The 19,777-nt window shown below is 48.8% G+C and overlaps 1 protein-coding gene across 3 annotated transcripts in view; it reads right to left on the bottom strand.

Moving 5' to 3' along the window:
• Positions 1-2,477: 2,477 nt before the first annotated feature.
• TSHZ1 (teashirt zinc finger homeobox 1) overlaps positions 2,478-19,777 on the bottom strand; it is a 76,976-nt gene continuing 59,676 nt past the window's right edge. For 2 of the 3 annotated variants that reach the window (XM_070631731.1, XM_070631729.1), the window contains exon 2: positions 2,478-6,992. In XM_070631731.1, the coding sequence (XP_070487832.1) occupies positions 3,793-6,915 (3,123 nt within the window). In that variant the 5' untranslated portion in view covers positions 6,916-6,992 and the 3' untranslated portion in view covers positions 2,478-3,792. Of the gene's footprint in view, positions 6,993-18,979; positions 19,239-19,777 lie in introns of those variants that run through there. The other variant, XM_070631728.1, reaches the window with a different exon arrangement.

The raw sequence follows: 19,777 nt of genomic DNA, 5'->3' as shown, positions 1-19,777 counted from the left end.
CACAAACTATTGTCTATCAATAGTTTTTTTTCTATCACAGGTTTTATATCTCTTTAAATATCGACGTAATAACAATGAACATGCTCCCCCAACCCACGTTCAGGAATATCTCAAACTTTAAAATCCCACACTTCAAGGAAAAAATATTTGATTAGTCCTTAAACCCAAGTCTCAAGCTGCAAATGTGAATGCAAAGTAGGGTTCATTTGCACGTGCAGTGTTAGCCTAACCAAACGAAAACATGGACGCCAAGTCACTTGCCTTCCACCCCACCCCTCCCAGGCTCCTACAGGTGGCCGGGTGGCCAGCTCTCTCCAGTTGCTCAGAGCCATTTGCCCTCATGCTCCAGAAGATGCAGACCTGCTCCCCCGGGCTAAGGGAGGACTCTGGAGAAAAGGAGAGCACACAGGCCGTTTGTGGAGTCAATTCTGGGGACACACGAGACTAGATGGAGGAGAGATGAAGGAAGCAGAAATGTCTGCACAGTAAATCCTCAAACTAGAGATGTCCAGTTTCTTCCCTGGAATATTGAATCTGTCTGTATTTATACTAATCCAGTTTCCGTATTACTGGGTAGACTTGTATTCAATTGAAGTTGCCACAAACTCATAAACATTCTTTCAAATTATTTTTCAGATCCAACAGAAGATAGAGCTGCCACATTTTGCAATGGGATGTGGGCTGCAGTTGGAGGTGATTTGAAGAATGCAAGGTGTGCTCAGGGTGGTTGCTCACGTCAGTGTCCATCAGCATCACCCAAACCACTAGGCTCTAGTCCTCATGCATAGAAGCTGCCCTGGGACCTTTGTTGCCACACCCTCACCTGGGGCAGATCACACCCAGGGCGGGTCACCCCTGGGGCAGGCGGCTGAGAAAGCTCAGTCCTGGGCAAAGCCTCTTGGCCTCAGAGCCCAAGTTCTGTCAATTGTGAGCCATGTGACCCTGGGCAAGTCTCTGTGCTGTGCTCCAGGGTAGAAGTAACAGGACCCTCTGCATACAGTTGAGGCCTGAATGAGTTAACGTGTGCGGAGCACTCAGAACAGCCCTGCACGCAGGAAGTGCTCCATAAATATGACCAGGATCACCATCTCCCTGAGTAACAGTAAAGATGACCAGCGGAGCCTTCTATCCATTGGTTGGGGACCTAGGGTTGATGACAAGATAGCAATGTGGCTGATGAATCAGAAAAATGTAAGAAAGGAAGACCCAAATTCTTGCCCAAGCCCCAGGGGTCAGAACTCAGGTTGTGAGCAGCTTTCAAATCCTTAGCAGCTACACAGGGGACTGACTGAACCCAGACGCTCCCACCTCCCATCACACCACTTCACCTGCTGCTTCTGACTCTGTGACCAGAAGGCTGAAGCCGCAGGATCATGTATTTGCAGGCCTCTGGTAAAATAAATATAACGTCGAAGGGCTATTATGCAAAGACCCCATGCTCCCTCCATACACCAAGTTGTTATCCTCTGTGGCCCCTCAAGCCCAACGTACATAATGACCCAGTAATTGAACCGCAAAGTCTAAATGGCCGGAGCTCCTATCACACAGAGCTATTCACCAATGGAAACAGTCCGAGACAGGAAGCCAAACTCCCTTGCACTCTGCGCGACAGAACAGAGCCCGAGGGAACCCTGGACCCGCCCCGCCCTCCTCCTGCCACCACTGAGGGAACAGGGCCCAGGCCACCAAGGGAATTTGGAACTGGCACGGCGGCTTAGCTGCTTCTGAACAGAGCACTAAGTTCTAACGTTTCTCAGGGCATAATTTAATGAAAATGTAAGTGAAAGGTGGAAAAAGCCATTTTCCTGCCCACATCATTAAGGACTTCTGGGGCAGAAGAGGTCGGCCGGGAACGTCGTGTGTCCCCCACACAGACTGAAGCCATGAGCCTGGACCTCAGGGGTCAGGTCGTGGCACTCACAGGCCAAGAGTCCCGGTGGTCTCCTCAGTCAATCCCTTAGTGCTCCAGAGCCACCTGCGGATGTGAGGCTGGACCCAGCATGGAATCAGAGAGTGGCCACTTTTTAAAAGTCGCACACTTTTTAAAGTGCAGAAAGCAGGAGCTCCTGTTTGGAGCAACGCAGAACCGGTTCCAGGGCCCGCAGGGTCTTGGCTGCTGGAGCAAAGCCTACCGTCCTGCCCCCATCACTAAGGCCCCGGGTGCACACAAAGGATAACTGTAAACATTTTAAAATAATCCATGAGGATTCTCCAAAGGAAGCACCTCAGTCCCTCTATGTACAAAACAGCCATCACTCAACGTCTACACTCAGAAATCCGCGGCACCCGGTGGAGTTAAAAATTTTAATTACCATTTTAAAAAATGCAATACTTATCATTTGAGTGAAGCGTGTCAGCACACAAATCATAAGACGATGACTCTGAATGGAATTTCCGTTGGTAGATCGCATCAGCAATGCCTCTTGTTGCTGAAATAACATCTCAAAGGCAAAATAATGACGACGTGACAATCTACGTAAATCAAGGACTGCATGTGGCTTTATTTTACATTTGAGAAAACAGTGGATTTAATTGTGTGAACCAAAATGTACTGTACAATATTAATGATAGAACATCAAAATGTATAATTAATAGTGCATTGCTTGCTTCGTTTCATTTATTTATTTTTGTCTGATATACATGCATCTGGAAAGATGCAGGTGCCAGTAAAATTTCTCTATTTAAATCAAGCTGCAGGAACTAAATTTTATTCAAAAATTGTGGTTTTACATTATATACACAGAAATTTAATATAAAATGACAATATAAAAAGTTAAAAGAGAAAGCATACAGCCAGAAGGTACAAAGAAAGTTGAATAGATTAAAATGGTACGATATGTAACATGTAGGAGTTTTTAAGCTGATGCTGGCAATTTACAAGGAAAGGACTCCGACGTGTGCCCGATTTTTTTCATTTACCAATGCAGCACGCTATAGAAAGGTCAGCTTGTACCAAAGCTTACATTTGTAAATAACTATAAACCGCAGTATTTTACAGGAAAAAGGAAATAGCATTTTTACACATTTTTAAATAATAGCTTGCATACTGTTTTTTTTTTTTTGCCAAAAATGGCATTTTTCAGCATCCAGAGGGTTTGGGCATAGTGGCAAATGGGGTGTTTGCTGTTGTTAGTTCTTTTTGTTTTGCTTTTTGTTTTAAACGTGTAAAGTTGTGGCTTTCTAACCCCACGAGTCCTAGACAACTTTCTATCTTCCAACAGCTGCATGCATGTTTCCTTCACAAACCAGTTCTGCATATAAAAGCTCATTTTTTAATTATTAAATAAGTTTTGTGTCTGACACAGCTTTTGATCTGAATGAAATGCCTTTAAGCCTTTTTTTCTTTTTTTTTTTTTTTTGAGTGAAAGGCACAGAAATGCAATTACAGTCCTCAAAGGGTTAAATTCAACACTACTAGGTTCTGTGACCTTTATTGTCATGGCCACTTTGTAATTTTAGGATGTCTTTTTGTCATTGTTATTTGTGTCTTTCTTTCCTGCTAAATAAATGTCTCTGAGTAGTGTGCCCCACTATTTCCTACAAAAGATAGCTTAACATCAAGAACAGATGTTGAAAATAAAGGTCAGACTTTGACTCACGGAAAAAGAAAAATAACATGCACAATCGGACAAAGAGCATATAAATATAACTACAAAATATGTGTAAGAAAAACCAAGGTCCAGACAGGCAGTTCGGCAACAAAGGAAAGGCTGATTTCGGAGGCTCAGGCCAGGCCTAGTGCAGTACGAGGACGTTAGTGCAATGTGCCGGGGTCCCTTGCATACCTGGACGCTACTGTTTTTCCAACTCTGTCACATAGATCAGGTGGTCCTCCGGGGACTTGCCGTGGGTCTTACTAAGGTGCAGTTTGACCGCGTGCTTGCTCGCAAAAGTCCGGTTGCAGAGCTTACATTGGAATGTGGAGCCCAAGTCGTCCTCGGCGGCCCCCACGGGGCCCAGAGCTTTGTTAGCCAGGACCTTCGAGACATTCTGCTGTTCTTGAATCTGATTTAGTGGCAGCTTGGAGAGATCCTTCAAGCTGAAGCCTAAATGTGTCTCTAGATGATTTATGTACGTAGAAGCAGTTCTGAACTGAGAGGCACAATCGTTGCAAAAGAAAACAGGATGCCCTGTGTCCAGGTTCTTGAGGAACTTCGTCCCCCCTGTCCTCCTCAGCTGGTACTTCACGTTGGCCAGCCAGTGGCTGATGGTGGTCATGGAGAGCCCGGTAAACTTGGAGATGTGCACCCGCTCCTGAGGGCCCAGGTCCGACATGATGTACTTACCTTCCGAGGTCTCCCGCAGGCTCGAGGCGAACTGGGCCTGCAGGATGAGCAGGTGCTGGGGGTTCCAGTTGGACTGTCGTCCCTTCCTCTTGTGAACGGGCGACAGCTCGTCCAGCACCTCCTCGAAGCTGCTGCCGTCGGCGTCCGATTTCTCCGACACCGTGGAGGGCGTGGAGGACTTGGGGGTCAGCCGGCCCGTGAGGTTTTTCACCATGTCAGAGATGTCCATCAGGGCGCTCTCCCGGAGAGGTGACGAGACGGAGTCGGCTGCGCTGGACACCAGGGGCTTGCTTTTGGACTTGGTCAGGTCGATGGGCTGGTCGCTGTTCTCGTAGTAGTAGCGGTCGATGGCGTCGGCCTGCTTGCCGGGCGTGGCGGGGTAGACGGGATTGTCTAGCATGCTGTTGCTGATTTTGTACAGCATGGCCAGTGGGTCGAGCGAGGGGCTCACGGGCTTGGACACCTTGCCAAGGTGGGTGTTCATGATGGACTGCAGCGCGCTCAGCGGGCTGATGAAGGAGGGCTCCGGGGAGTGGTCCGTGATGATCCCCAGGGTACTGCAGCCATTGGTGACTTTGGCTTTGAGAGGCTCGGTGCCATTTGGGGTGTGGGCGTCCACCGCGCCCTCTCTCTTGGCCTTGCCCACCTCCGTGTCGGGGCCCTTCCTCTGCTGCGGTTTGCCGCTGACTTCCTCCGTTCTAGGGAAATCTTTATTCTCTTTGGCCACGGGGGACACGGCCTTGGCCGGGGAGCCCCTCTCCTTCTCTGCAGGCTTCTCCTCCTTCTTCACACTGACCTTGCCAGTGACCTTCTCCACCAGCTCCTCCATGGCCGACACGTTGCTCTTGTGGGGCGGTGGCGTGAGGCTCCCCGGGGAGTGCAGGAGGGCACTGTGCTCTGAGGACAGCGACTTCACGCTGCTGGCGTAGGACGGCTGTATCTGCACGCTCTGCACTGCCGGCAGCGGCTTCACGGTGCCAGGCAGCTGGTAGGCCGCGTGGATGCTGGGGTAGCCGCCCCACGAGGGCGCGCCGTTCTGGGCTTTGCTGATGGCGGTGGAGACCGTGTTTTCTAGGGACTTCAGAATGTCCACCCCGCCCTTGGGGCTATCGTCCAGGTCCTCCTCACGGAGGTACTGATAGAGGGTGGTAGGCTCAAACTTCTCGGAGCCGTCCTCGCTCTCCTCCTTGATCTTCTTCTCCGCGTCACTGGCGGCCGGTGCCTTCTCCTTCTCTGGCTCCTTCTTCTCTTCCGAGGTCGTGGAGCCCGCAGGAGAGTCAGGCTGCTTTTTGATGTGGGAGGCGGGGAGCCGGGTGTGCGTGGTCGGGGGCAGAGGTATGGACTGGATCTTCTCTTCCACTACAGGGTCCAGCACCAGCTGCTTCCCTTTCTTGGAGGCAGAGGTGGTCACTTTCAAGAAGTGGCCGGTGACCATCATGTGGGCGGTGAGCTGCTGCAAGGTGTCGTGGGAGCTGCCGCACTCCATGCACTTGAGGATCTGTGCTTTGCGGGCCTCGAACTGCCAGGTGTAGCTGGCACCGTTCTGGTAGCCATAGCGGTTGTTGGGCGTCACGTAGGGGTTGGCAGTCTTCTGATCCTTGGCGGACTCACTGAGTGCAGCGTCCGCAGCGATTCCTGCTGGCTCGGGAGAACAAGGGGATACCAGGTCCTGGAGCGCTCGCTTTTTGGTAGAAGGGACCAGTTTGGTGATGGCTGGTACTGGCTCCTTCAGAGGCACTTTCTGGTAATGCTTTGTCTTGATCATGTGGACGCTCAGGTCTTGCAAGGACTCAAAAGAGTGGCCGCAGTACATGCACTTGAGCACTTTCTGGGCGTCCTCCTTCCCTTCCATCTCCATCAGGGAGCGCTTCCTGGGCTTGGACCACCGCTTGGTCTTCTCAGAATCCTTGTCCCTGTTGTCGTCACGGTAGTGCCCCGTCTCGTTCATGTGCACCGTCAGCTCCACCAGCGTGTCGTAGGCAGCGCTGCAGTCTTTGCACCGGAACTTGCTGGCGCCGGTGAACACAGAGCCGTAGAGTTTGTTGTTCTGCCGGTACAGCTGCACGGTGCTGAAAAGGCTGGGCTCGGGGAGCAGCCCGTAGGAGGACGTCTGCTGCAGCGTCTTGGCCAGGGCCGCCTGATGCCAGTCATAGCCCGAGCCGCCACTGCTGCTGGTGCTGGTGCTGGTGCTGGAGCCCGAGCTGGAGCCAGAGCTGGAGCTGGGTGTGCTCGCGGTGGTCCCCGTGGTCCCCGTGGTACTGGTGGGGGGCGTAGGGGCGGGAGTGGAGCCCTCCTTCTGGCCGACATCGTTGTTGCTGGTGGTGGAACTGGACTTCTTTAAATCCAGAGCTAAGCTGGACCAGCAGGACTCCGAGAATAAGTTTGCATACACAGCCTTGATTTGTGCCAAGCTGTCCTGGGGGTAGGAGATGCTGTCTGGACCCTGCGGATCCTCTTTCTCTTCTCTGGAGGAAGAGCTTTTGAAATGGGCTAGCTGGTCGCTGTTTTCGCTGAAAGGCGACCCATAGCCGGCGTCCTGGTTCGTCGCAGTGCTGACGGGGGAGTTCTGGTAGCTCTGGGCCTCTTTGATCTCTGTCTCTTCATTGCACACATAGTCGCCCTCCTGCATGCCCAGGGACAGCCCATCCTCCTCCACATTTTCTTCATCTATTTCTGCTGCCTTCAGTTCTTCCTCAGGAACATAAGCTAGAAGAGAAAAATGAAACACAGTGAGGAGAAATAAATCATCTTCAAGGACGCGGCCTCCCCAGCAGTTAGATGATCTTTAAAAAGATGTTTCTCAGCCAAGCTCCCAGGTTACGAGGCTACCTTCGCTTTATACAAGTTCCCGCTCTGCGACTCGACGGCAGAAATCAGGTGTCAGCCGGGACACCGCACCCCACCTAAGTGCGTACTAGTCAACGAAGGAGCCTCAGCAGAAGGGCCAGCATCCGCCCCCTTCTTACAGATGCCCGTTTGGTCGCACAGCAGGAGCGGAAGGGAGCCCAGCCAGCTCCTCTGCAGGCCCTTCCTTTCCTTAGTGACGTGTGAGTCCCACATGCCTTCCCATCACGTGGAAGCTGGTTGTCCACTCTTAGGGCAAGAGATCCCACAGTCAGTAATATGGTTTCCATAAATAAAAACATTCCTCAAAGGCAAGCAATAAAAATAATCTGGTCTTCACTAAAAAAAGAACAAAACCGAGAACCACCAGCCCCCTGCCTGGCCTGGATGGAGCAGAAGTCACCTGCATGGGGATACCAGACAGGTGTCAAAGGGCTCCAGTTGTACAAGGCAGCATTACTCATAAGGGCCAAAAGGTGGAAACATGCAAACGTCCATTGACGGATAAGGGGGTGAACAAAACATGTGTATATACAATGGGAGATTATTCAGCCTTACAAAGGAAGGAAATTCTGACACATGCTACAACATGGATGACCCTGGAGGGAACTATGCTGAGCGAAAGAAGCCAGACATAAAAGGACACATGTTGTATGATTCTACTTCTATGAGCTACCTGTAAGCAGTCAGATTCATAGAGACAGAGAGCAGAATGGTGGTTCCCAGGGGATGACGGAGGGGGAAAGGAGAGTTAGTGTTTAATGGTGGCACACTTTCAGTTTGAGAAGATGAAAAAGCTCTGGAGATGGATAACGTTGATGGTTGCACGACAATATGAATGTCCTTAATGCTCCTGAACTGTCCGCTTAAAAATGGTTAAAGGGGTAATTTTAAGTTATGAATATTTTACCATAATAAAAATGTTTTTTAAACTTATCAAGGCCAATAGTATATGCTACGATGGCCTACTTCAGGCTACAACTGCACAGAGGAGTAAAGTCTTGGGGTGAAGGCAGCATCTCCCAGAGGAAGCTACAGGATATTGACAGTTGTCACAGGAGTGAGGGTGGGAGGGCACATAGATCATTACAGGGCACCTGATTGTTTTCCTGCAAGACATTTGAGATCCTCTAATATGTGACCTGCCTTGTTAACTCCCAAGGGGAGAAAATTGCAGGCACCACCTCTTAACTTATTTGACCAATGTACTTTTATTTATTTTTTATTATTTTTTTGAGGGAACGATTAGCTGAACTAGTGTTCCATCAACTACTTGGGAAATGTGGGGTTAAGATATTTTCCAGAAAGCCCCTATTAAAATGCACTGATACGACCTGAGAGGGGTGTCTCATTAAATATGATCACTCATTATCACATTATCAGAGCTAGCTCCTATGGGAAGGTGGCAAAGAGCACACACGTTTTCAGGAATGGTTGATGGGAGAGACAGAGAACATCTTGCTGCCAAAAGGCGGACGCCGAGGCCAGGAGGAAGCCACAGGAGGGGATCAGCACCTGCACACAGAGGTGTTCAGACTGGGATGGAGGCAAGCACTCCTGAGCGTTTGCACACACAGGCACCGTGAACACACGTGCACACTCACACTTGCACACACGGTGAATGACAACAGAATCAATTGTTTGGAGAGGCTCCTTCAACTGGACCCTTCAGAATTCCCACACACACTGTGCTTTTCTGCATACAGGCCCATTCCCACCTAGGGCTGATGGCATCAAGCAATCTGAGCACGCGTGTTCACGTCTGTTCCACAGCTGAATGCAGAACAGCAGTCCAGTGACAAAGCCAGAATTACAGTTCTGTTGATACTGTGCTGCTTGCATGAAAACTAATCAATAGTGTGAGCCCTCAGGTTTAACTACAGGTGTCGGTGTCTGAATAATGCTCTGCATAACCCTATGGCCCTCCTGTAAAATGTAAAGCTCATAAAATTAAAAAATGATGGCCAAGTAATCACGTTTTCATTTTTTCCATAATTATTAAAGGTTTATTTAGGAGGGTCCAGCGTTCCGAGGGCTCACAGCTTAGATCCTCAGCCCAAGGGCCCCCTTCAGAAGCACCTGTCACCCTCGTCACCTCTAAGCCTGCGTGGCCTGGGCCCACCTGAACAAGGTCTACCTCTGTGGATTCTGATGGTGACATTTAAGCCCACAGGGCATCCTAGGCAGGGCAGGGCTCATTTGAAGATGGAGGCAACAGGTCCCATGGAGTCTTGGACTGACGGAGAGCTGTCCCAAGGCATGCTCCACAGTGCGCCCTGAGGCAGTTCCATGTACTAGGCTCAACTGGAGGAAGCTGCCTAATAGACTTAGTCGATCCATTTTTATGAAAGGAAGATTCATACCCTAGCAATTAATTCAAACTAACTTAAAGGAACTGTTTTATCTGGACCAGTGTGGCTCAGCTAGGGAGGCCCGTTACCATGGGTCCACTACCTGCGTGCAACTGCCCCATGTTGCAGTTGCCTGTTAGCTGGTCCGTCTTCCTCCCTGGACCAAAACAAGGCCTCCCACAGTCTACCTCACAGTAGGCACCTGGCAGTGTGTGCTAAATAAATAAATCCCTTTCATCTCAGCTCTGGAAACACAGAAGTGGGAAACTTCTTGTCATGCCTCTAGGGTGTGTTTAGCACCCACCAGTGCCCCCCTCAGAGGCAGCATCTCAGGGCCTGAAATGGCACAGACGTGATTTAGTTGGTATCTGCCTGCACCGTCCACGTCCCACTAGAGTGGAGTGTCATCAGATCATGCTCCATCCTGGGCCCATCCTCCTTCTGACATAGTCCAGTCTACACTCAGGAAGTCCCCAGGTTAAGCTAAAATGCATCTCGTTGACACTCCAAAGCCCCAGCGCAACAAATACTACTGGTGTCAGACAGAACCACCCGGAGCAAACCCCAGCCTCTTCCACGACAAGACTTCCTAAGAGGACACTGGTTTCAGAGAGCCATCCTCTCACTTGGAAACCCATGTCCACTGTTTCTCTGGAGCTGGGGGTGTGGAAGGGAGGGACCCCTAGTGTGCCTGCCCTCCTGCAGCTCATCTCCAAGCAAGGAACGATGCAGGGGGAGCAGGCAGAGATTGAGGGGGCTCAAGGAGACAACTTGGGAAAGGAGGGGAGCCCCAGTGTGGAGTAAGGTAAAGGCTGGGATCCTGCCAGCTTTCTCTGTGCTGGGTTGAGCATGCCCACCTTCTAAATGTCCCTGTGGGGATGGGATGCAGCTTTGAGTTCCTCCCACCCCAGTCACACTCCTGGGAACGGCGCGTGTTGACCCCATCGTCTACGGGGGTGGAGCACTGGCTTCCTCTGGCCACTCCTTCATGTCGCTCTTTCTGTTCCCACTTCAGCCTCTTTCTGGCCAATCTTAACTCCTCCTATGAGTCCTCCGTGCATGCTATGACCACCGAACTCACGTCCACCCCTGCAAACCTGCTGAGAGACCACGCCTCTTCCGCCCCATCAGGAGAGGCCCCGTGAGGGCAGGGCCTGGTGTTGCCTTCCGTGTCCAGAGCCTGCCCCGTGTCTGGCACGTCGACAGAGCTCCAGTTATTATGACACGACTCTATCATGACGGGGTGTTCCACAGACACTCCCAATTGCAAACAAAATGAGTTCCTCTGCCCCCTCCAGCACTCCCTCCTTCCCCAACAGCAGCACACTTCCTCCTCCTGAGTTAGGAATGTCCTCAGTCGTTCCTGAATTATCCCCAAACAAGCCGTCCAGGCAGGGAAAATGGCGGTGTCCTCAATGCCTCCCCATCCTCAAGTCCTCTACCCACCATGGCCCAGGTCTCAGTAACTCAGGCCCAAAGGCTTACACTAGACGTTGGAGCTGGGCCGCCTCCCTCTCCTTGTCCTGCAGTGCTCTTCCTTCGGGCTGGCCCGGAGGTTCTGCTTGAAGCAAATCTTGAGTTACAATCTTTAAGTTCCACGTTCTGCATGGGAGGTGCCAGTCCTCACACGGACTCTCCCTCCCTGCTACGCATCCAGCCCTCGGGGCACCCCGACTGCTCTGTCCACCTGGGCACAGGCGGCCCTTTGCCCTCCCCGATCCACCTGGTGAGCCCGACTTGTCCTCAAGAGGAAGTTCGGATGTCACCTCTGTGATGATGCCTTTAATGCCCTCACAGAATTCACCATTCTACGCAGAATTGAGAGATCTCCACCTGTCTGTCCTGTTAGCTAAACTGTGGGCTCTCACTCACCTCCCTCCGCTGAGGCCCACCTGTCCACCACGGGGCTGGGCACTTCTCTTCATCTCCTCATTTCAACCCTCACCACCCTTCAAGGCAGCATCGCTGAAATGCCAATGGTGCAGAGGAGAAAACTGAGTGTCGGAGAAGTTGACGGAAGTCAAACGATGGACACAGCACTGGAATTTGGGCTGCCTGATTCCCAGTCCCGGTCTTGCCACTTTGCCACTGTCAGGACCAAATTTCTGTCCTTTTTCTCCTGAGCATCTCAATCCAGGAAATGCTGAATGAATTAATGACCCAAAGTAACTCTGTACCAAGTATAGAGAACACCCACTGCGTGCCAGTCACGGTGTGTAAGTGAGAGAAACTCAACGAAGGAGAGTAAAAGGAGAGAAACTGTCACTGTTGACACCCTTTGGCCCAATCATTTTGCTTTTGGAAGTCTAGCCTCAGAAGACGACATGAAATACAGAAAAAGCTCTACGCGCAAAGACGTCTTTCACAGTATTATTCCATATAAAACTTGCCGCAGTCTAAATCTGCAACAATGAGGGGTAAGTGATTTGTGGTTTATTCGTATGATGCGAAATTATTCAAACATTAAAAAGGATGCTTTAACGACATGCGCAAAGTCATTAAATGAAAAAAAGCAGAAGACAAAACTGTACTCAGAGCACAATGGAAAAGTTCTTTCAAAAGAATGTTAATAGTGGCTTTTTCTAGATAATGAATGCATGGGTCATGCGTTGAATGAAGTGGCTCTTGATAAATATCTCTATTTTCAAAATCTTCTTCAATGTTTTCAGTTCAACAAACATGGATTAGCCATTTCACACCGTTTCTGGAGTAAGACAGAATGTTAACAGTGGTTTTTTGGAAGCAAACCTTCAGGGAGGGCCTGGCGCCCGAGAGCCAGACCCTAGGAGTTAGGGAGTCGGGAGGGGCAGGGCCAAGCCTGCAGTGGGAATGTGGGAAGGGCTTCGCTAATTGATACTTTTATATTTTTTTGCATGTTTAAAAGTAAGGGGGGGTGACTCCAGTGGGTAGGAGAGTGCCCCATGCGTCGGCCCCTCCCATCTTCCTCCGGCTCTCTCCTCGCCCTCCAGCATGCTCTGGCCAGCCTTCCCTCGAGGGGGCTGCCATCCCACAGACGGGGCCGTGGCAGGGGCTCTCCTGCGGCCCTCACTCCACCAGCTCCATGGTCATCGTGCTCCATCATTCAGCCTCCAGCCAACGTGGTCCCTGTCCTTTTGTAACCTACCAGGATTTACACTTTTATCATATGATCTTCCAGTTTATTAATTCTGGTAAGTTGATATTCTTTGGCTACTTTATGATTCTACCATGTTGTTTTAGCTCATTGGACCTATGTTTTTAATGGGTTAACTTTTCAACTCTAACTTACAAGGGGCACCAGGAAGCGCAGACCTCGAGGGCAGCTGGGGGGCCGTCTGTCCTGTGCCCATACTGCCAGATGCCTTCCAATCCCAGAGGAGCTTTCCCACTCCCTCCACGGGTGAAAGGCCTGGGAAGATCAGTTTTGAAGAGAGCAGGTCCACTGACCCCAGGAATCTACCAGCACATCCCCCATTCTCCCGCCCCTCTGACGAGCCACCCTCCAGCCAAAGCGCTGGTCAGCGCCAACCTGACTCTGGAGCACTCATGGCCACATGGGGACACAGACCTTGGGATGGCCACAGCTCCTAACGGTGCAAACACAGACGGAGACTGCACCACAGACGGAGGCGGGCAGGAGGGAGAGGGAGCCCATGGAATGTTCCAGATTAATTCTGTGAGCAACCATCCAGCCTCACCTTACCCTTCTGCTCTCCATTCTAAGAACCATCAAGGGCTGGCTTAGTTTGAAGGCCCCAGACGTGATAATAACGAGGACTATAGGAGCATCGCGATCTAGAGACCAGCCACCCTGCACCGACCCCTTATCTCCCAACCTCCTCCCACCTGACCGTGGGGCTCTTCCTGAGCTTCCCCCAGGTTCAGGGTTGCACTCCAACCTGCCATGCCTCGCTTCTAGACTTGATCCTTTAAAAGCAGTGCCCGAGCCCCCCAGGATACTCCCAACAGCTCCCACCTTCCAGAATGGGGCTCAGGCTGAGGACATGTGTATCTCAGGGCCAGAGCCCTCAGGAGGCTCTAAAGTCTACTGGGTTTCATATTAAGAGTTTAGGCCTGGACAAGACGAGACGGTTGGGTCTTGCAGGACACGGGCCGTGAAGATGGAAATTCTTAGACTGGACCCATGGGCCTGCAGACAAGAAGACCAACTGGACACTTGGCATCAGTACTGGGCAGGGAAGGAGTTCTTTGGTTCTGCCACATCTGATCAGGGAGGAATTGGCTAAATGACTTTTTGAGACACATGCCCCAGGGCCACATCTGTCACCCACCACAAGTGCACAGGATGACCCTGGGTGTGTGCAGGGGTGATCAGAAGAAAGGGGTGCCCTCAGGAGCCTGAAACCGGAGGCTGGGGTAGGTGGTTGAAGCTGACATTCCATCTGCTTGGCTCTACAGGACTGAGGCTAATGAGGCCATTGTTGTGGTTCCCTGTAGAAGGACAGACCCCCATCATTATCATGACATGAGGACAGAGGAACCAAAGAGACTGATGGGCAACCCGAGAGGGAGCCCAGCCCAGTCACCTGTGGACAGTGTGATCCCCATACTCTCACTTGGGGCCTCGGTTTCCCCAACAGTGCAATCATGGCAGTGATTGATACCTTGGAATTGTAGGAAGTATTCATGGAAATGGCAGCATTTCATCATTATCCCGCCCAGCTCTGTTCCGGCCGCACCCCTCCTCCCCATCATGCACGCCCTCCCTACAGACTCTCAATATGAACCAGAAGATGCGCCCCACTGGGCCATCCTCCCACAGCTGTCAGAAGGCACCCCTCATTAGCCTCAAGCCTCGCAAGTGTAAATGGGAAGACAGGAACCAAGTAATCAAGGCTCCTCCTGGCGAGCACTGTCCTGTTACCGCCTCCATCATTGTATTGATGGTGCACGTGACACTCAGACCAATGGATCATTCAGGAACTAGTTCTTTAACTTCTGCATTATCCAGGCCCCTCCATCCGCCCCTCCACAGCTTCCCTGATCACTGGAACTTCTGCCAGGGAACAGAGGAAGGAAGGGAGAGGTGGGAATGCACATGGAACGAAGCCGTGTTCCTGGCTGGCAGCTCTTCCCAGGGCCCAATGGCAGAGGCGGTGTTAATAAGTGACGAGGAGCAGGCTGGGGAACTTTGTTTATTCAAGCTCTCTTTCCCTCATCAGCATGCCTAACTGAGAGTTGGCTGTGAATGAGGAAAATGGGTATTTAAAAGTGACCAATATACAACACAGGTCTCTGATCCCTGCCTGGCGACTGGCTTACAGTAAATACCAAACTTAGCTATTGTATTGCCACCTGGTGAAACTATACCATCGTCCCAGATTACGTGTTTATCTACATCAAACTAGGGTTAAGCCGGCAAATGTGATATCCAGGAACAGATGGCCGTTATATCAAAATACATTTACTCCACGGGACCAATGCACAGAGGGGCTCACACACACCTAAGTGAGACGTGCAGCTTCCATTCGTTGTAGAATCTCGAAAAACATACTTTCTTCCAAATTTATAATTGATCCCTTGTAAAGGTAACTTCACCTCTGCTACAGAGAACCAGTGGTTTTGATGAAAGATAGAATATACTGGGAGATAAAAAATGCAGAGGAAGCAGATATAGGTACAGAGCTCACTTCCTCCCACATGAAAATACAAGCAGGATTTATGTTAATTTACGAACATAGGGTCTGATGTTTTGCAGGAAGGCTGACACTCTGCCAAGCAAAGGTGAAAGGTCACTTCTGCTCGGATGTGATAGGAGCAAAAATTTTTCTATCATTTTGGTAAATTTTACTTGCCTGGCACCAATCGCTAATGTACTGGTTTGCTAAACCATCTGATTTATAACAGAATTATTTCTTAAAACCCAACTGAAGCCATTTTTAAGAACTGCAGAGCCTCTAAACAGAATGGCCTATGGTTTTTACCCAATTCTAACTTTAATTAGGAATCCACAGGTAACTTCCTTAAAATAAATATAACTTCTTCTTTTCCTCACTTCCCAGGAATTCAATTTCAAGTTAAGTGATAAATAAGGGGGCTCGTTTCGAGGCCCCTCCCCCTCGTCCAATGAGGATATTGGGTATTAACCTCACGTCTAGAGTTAGCTGCATATTAAGACACTGTAACTGAACAAGTGGGATGGCACAGATTAGAGCTTAGGTTAAAAAGACTGAAAACTTTCTTTGATTTTCAGTGATGTCAGGAAGTAAAAGAAGAGGAGAAACGTACTAAGAATCTTGGAAAATTAAAAGAGAAGTTAAAATGAAGGGCGAAGAGCAGAAAGGAAATAACTCTTGAAGGAACCTAGGAAAACTTGCAGCTATTTCACTACCCCTGGGCTGTGTTTACTCTACATGACAGTGTTCTCTGGTTCCACAAATTAAAAAGCTAGCCACCCCAAAGACACGCATGCCCAATGCCAAGCTCGGGGGAAATCGCATGTTTTCAGCTATTACCCCTACATTGGAGGGATAAATACCACGCTAGGATGTCTGAGGGGTCTGGTTTACAAACCTAATATTAGCAAATTAGGCCCCAAACACCAGGTTCCAACTCAGTATTATCTACCACCTGAAACCAGAAAAGACTGTTTATGAAAAAGGGTAAGATTCACCCTAATGGATGACATTTAGACATCCAGAGAGGATACTTGTGCATGAAATATCTCTTCAAACGGTGGAAACAAATATAAAGAAACATAACTCAGAATAAGTACGTCTTCATTCTCTGACTCTGCTCCATACCCGTGAGCCACCACGAAGAACCAGGAGAGAACGTCTCCCAGTGCAGCAACTTTCTCCACGGCACCTGACGTACACTGCAATTCCTCAACACCAAGTCCACCGTCAAAAGTGAGCTCCTGCAGGTCTTCACCACGGGCCTCAGAACAGGAAAGTGAGAGATGAGACGAGAAAGGGATTCTTACAGTCTCGGAACCCCACTCAGGGTTTACGTCTCAGGAATGTGTCACCATTTTCAAACCCAGTACCTTGTTCTCATAAATGCACAGGATTCAGGAAGACAAATGGGAACGTTAGCTCTTTGGGCCACGGGCGTTTGTATGTAAGCAAGCATGGGGACACACACAGACCCGCCAGCCTGGACGAGAGACCAACTGTTAACACAAAGTGAGAAGAATATTTATCTTTAAATATGCTACAGTCAGATATAGATTATACACCAGTGTGATCCAGCGCGAGCTAAAACGTCGAACAGAATTATTTCTATCCTTGCTTGGAAACTTACTACAGGGTCTCACAACACCCGCCATTCTGAAATCCCCTTAATAACAACAACGGAACCCGAATCAAAGTTCCATCACACTGTCATGACAGAAAATAGCATTCCCTTATCATAATAATTAGGTTTATTTTTACTATTATCAGTGAATTCACATAATTGCTTTCCCAGATGCTTTTCTAAAAATTTTACCTAGGCAGAGAGAGAGGGGATGGGAGGGAGAGCCATAAAAACTCACGAGTTTCGATAGAGCAATTATTTGTCATGATCTTTTGTTTTCATTATAAGCTACAATTTTCTAAAAATCTTTAGTTCATATAGATACAAATGTACTGGAATATATTATAGTATTTCTAGAAATTTTTATTTCTAGTGATGAAACCATGAGAACAATATACTTCACAAGATGAATGAATACAATTTTTTAGCCAAAAAGATTCTTATGAGAGAGGCCACTGAATCACAGAAATAAAGTCAATTCAACGTGGCTGCATTTTCTCTGCTAAAACCCTCATCCTCGGTGCCATCAGCTCTGCTCTGCCATCACCCGCCCCCACCCCACAGAAATCTGATGAATGAGTAAGCTTGGAAACTAACTGCAGTATAAAATTCTCCTTTTACAATTACTTATAGAAATAAATGACATTTCTCCCCATCAAATAAAACAAAGACTCGAAATCATCATTTCTGCTATTTCTTCTTGTGTCAAAACAGCTTTGCCATCACTCCCCCCCGCCCTTCTGGAGCCTAGCATACTGTGCAGGGTGTGACACTGTGAGCACACACAGTGCGTCCTGCCCTCAGTGGAAGCACACGTCTAGCAGCCATGCAGACTGAGAGGAGTCCATCTGAGCAAGCACACACGAGCACCTGCAAGGCAGGAGAACAGACTGCCAGCCTTCACGCGCACGTGTGGGTGTGTGTTCAAATGTGTGGGTGTGTGCGTGTGTGTATGTGGCTGGGTGTGTTTGAGTGCATACGTGGATTTGTGTGTGTGTGCACACGTGGGAGTGAGTGCATGTATGCATGAATGTATGTATGCATGCATGTGAGTGCAGGCATGTGTGTGCATGTGAGTGAACACAAAATAAAAACTACATAGACTCTATCATTTTCTAAATGGAAATGAGACAACTGGATCTTATGGTTAGACTTTGATTTTTTTTGTAATTAAATCTTGTTAATATTTTTTGTCATAAAATGTGCCTTCTGGATGCCAATGTGTCCCTAAAGATGTGCTGTCATCTTGAGCAACATGGAATTCTGTGCATTCTAATGCAAGTGGACATAAGGCAGCATATACGGTCCCTGTTAGACTTTACTCTGACACCAACAGTGTGTGCCCTGATGGTTTGCAACATAAATACACACATATTGTCTGAAAAAATATTTTCATCTCAAATTGTAATTATACAATGAGGTACAAACATCTTATCTTCGACAAATTAGATAAAAATTCTATTTCTCAAATCGCAGCCCAACATTTTTAAAAACATCTTTGTTTCTTTAAAGAAAACCAGATTTGTTCTATTCAACAGTCATTTTAGGAATGGCAAGAAATGACAGCTGTATCTGTTTTTTAATGGCTCCGTGTAGCAAAGTTCCAAATCCCCTCAAGTCTTCATCACGCCGGCTCCGAGCAATTAGCTTCGTACACCCCCCCGACCCTGCACCTCCCTCTGCACCCCAGTTATGCACAGCAGGAGGATGTTTTCCTGAACGGTCCTCTTCTCCACTCCCTAGGAGGCAAAGGCTCCAGAACTCTGCCTCCTCACATCATTGTTCTTCTGATAGATGAAGATAAGTGTGGGTGCCTCACTGCAAGAGCTGAAGCAACGATGGAAGACAGGATCTGCCCTGAACGTGATTTGCTCTCTCAAAGTCACCTCTCAGTCTATCTTCAAAACCCAACAGCCACCAACTGGCTACTCAAAATACCCCTTCACATGACGTGTCAGGCACACATCCTACCTGCTCCTACTTGATGACAAATACCCTGACTAAAAGGGAAAGAAGTATTCCTTCGATAAAAGATGCTCAGCTTTTGCCATGCCCCCAAATTTAGATACCTAGAATCCTTAAGATGTTGGCATTTGATATAACAGGCTAGCCGATTAAATGTTTTCATTCTTAACTCACTTGGATTTTAAGTAATAACTAGGCAGGAGAAAAGTAGTGGTAATGGAAAATGCAATGCATGAATACAGCATTTTAGCATGAAAATATGCTGAAAATGTTGAATAACGCACGTTAACATACTTGAATTTACATCGACGTTACAGGACACTTGGCATGACTGAGCATTCCTCTTGCGAGAAGACCTGGCATTTCCCCTGGAAGTGGAGTAACATGTACAGGGTGTACAGTGAAAAGGAATTGAGCTCCAATCTTTAAAACATGCTAAATAGCACCAGTGGTTCAAATCAAATGGCTCTTCTTCACACGGGCCCCTAAGGAAGTAAAGAGACTTTTTAGGCAAAGAGAAGGCCATTCTGAAAGTGGATGATTTATAATTACAGGAAAGCGAAGAATGCCAAGCTCTCCTCCCTCCCCCCACGTTTTCTGGACAGGGTGCTAAGCGACATCATAAGACCACCCCTGGGTTTACCAGCTGAAGATAACCCTTGCAGGCAGCCCATTCGAGAGGAGAAAAAACCCTGGCCCTCCACATCCCTCTCCCTCTGCCCCTCCCTCAGAATGAAAAGAGCGTGTTATTAGCAGAGGTCTGCGACGGAGGCCACCGCGCCCCGCATGCGGAGCAGGTCTGCAGGATTCTAATCTCAGAGATTTACTTGCTCTTCCTCTTGCATCTGATAAACTATACATTCAAGCCTTCTCATTAGGGCTCCCATCACCAACGGGAGTGGAGATGAATCAGTCCAGGCCCCCGCCCCGCTCTGTCGAGATGATTTCATTGAAATGTTCATTTTCATCCCTGCTGGCAACATTAGAATGGAAGTATTTAACCTGTTTCCATTACTTATACAAATTACCATTATGGGGTAGGACAGATGTTAGAATCACGCCACATAACTGACTTCCATATATTCTTTACAG

This window comes from Equus przewalskii, chromosome 8 (assembly GCF_037783145.1).
Source record: "Equus przewalskii isolate Varuska chromosome 8, EquPr2, whole genome shotgun sequence".
In the NCBI taxonomy this organism is placed as follows: Eukaryota; Metazoa; Chordata; class Mammalia; order Perissodactyla; family Equidae; genus Equus; species Equus przewalskii.
This window is presented reverse-complemented; position numbering and strand designations above follow the sequence as displayed.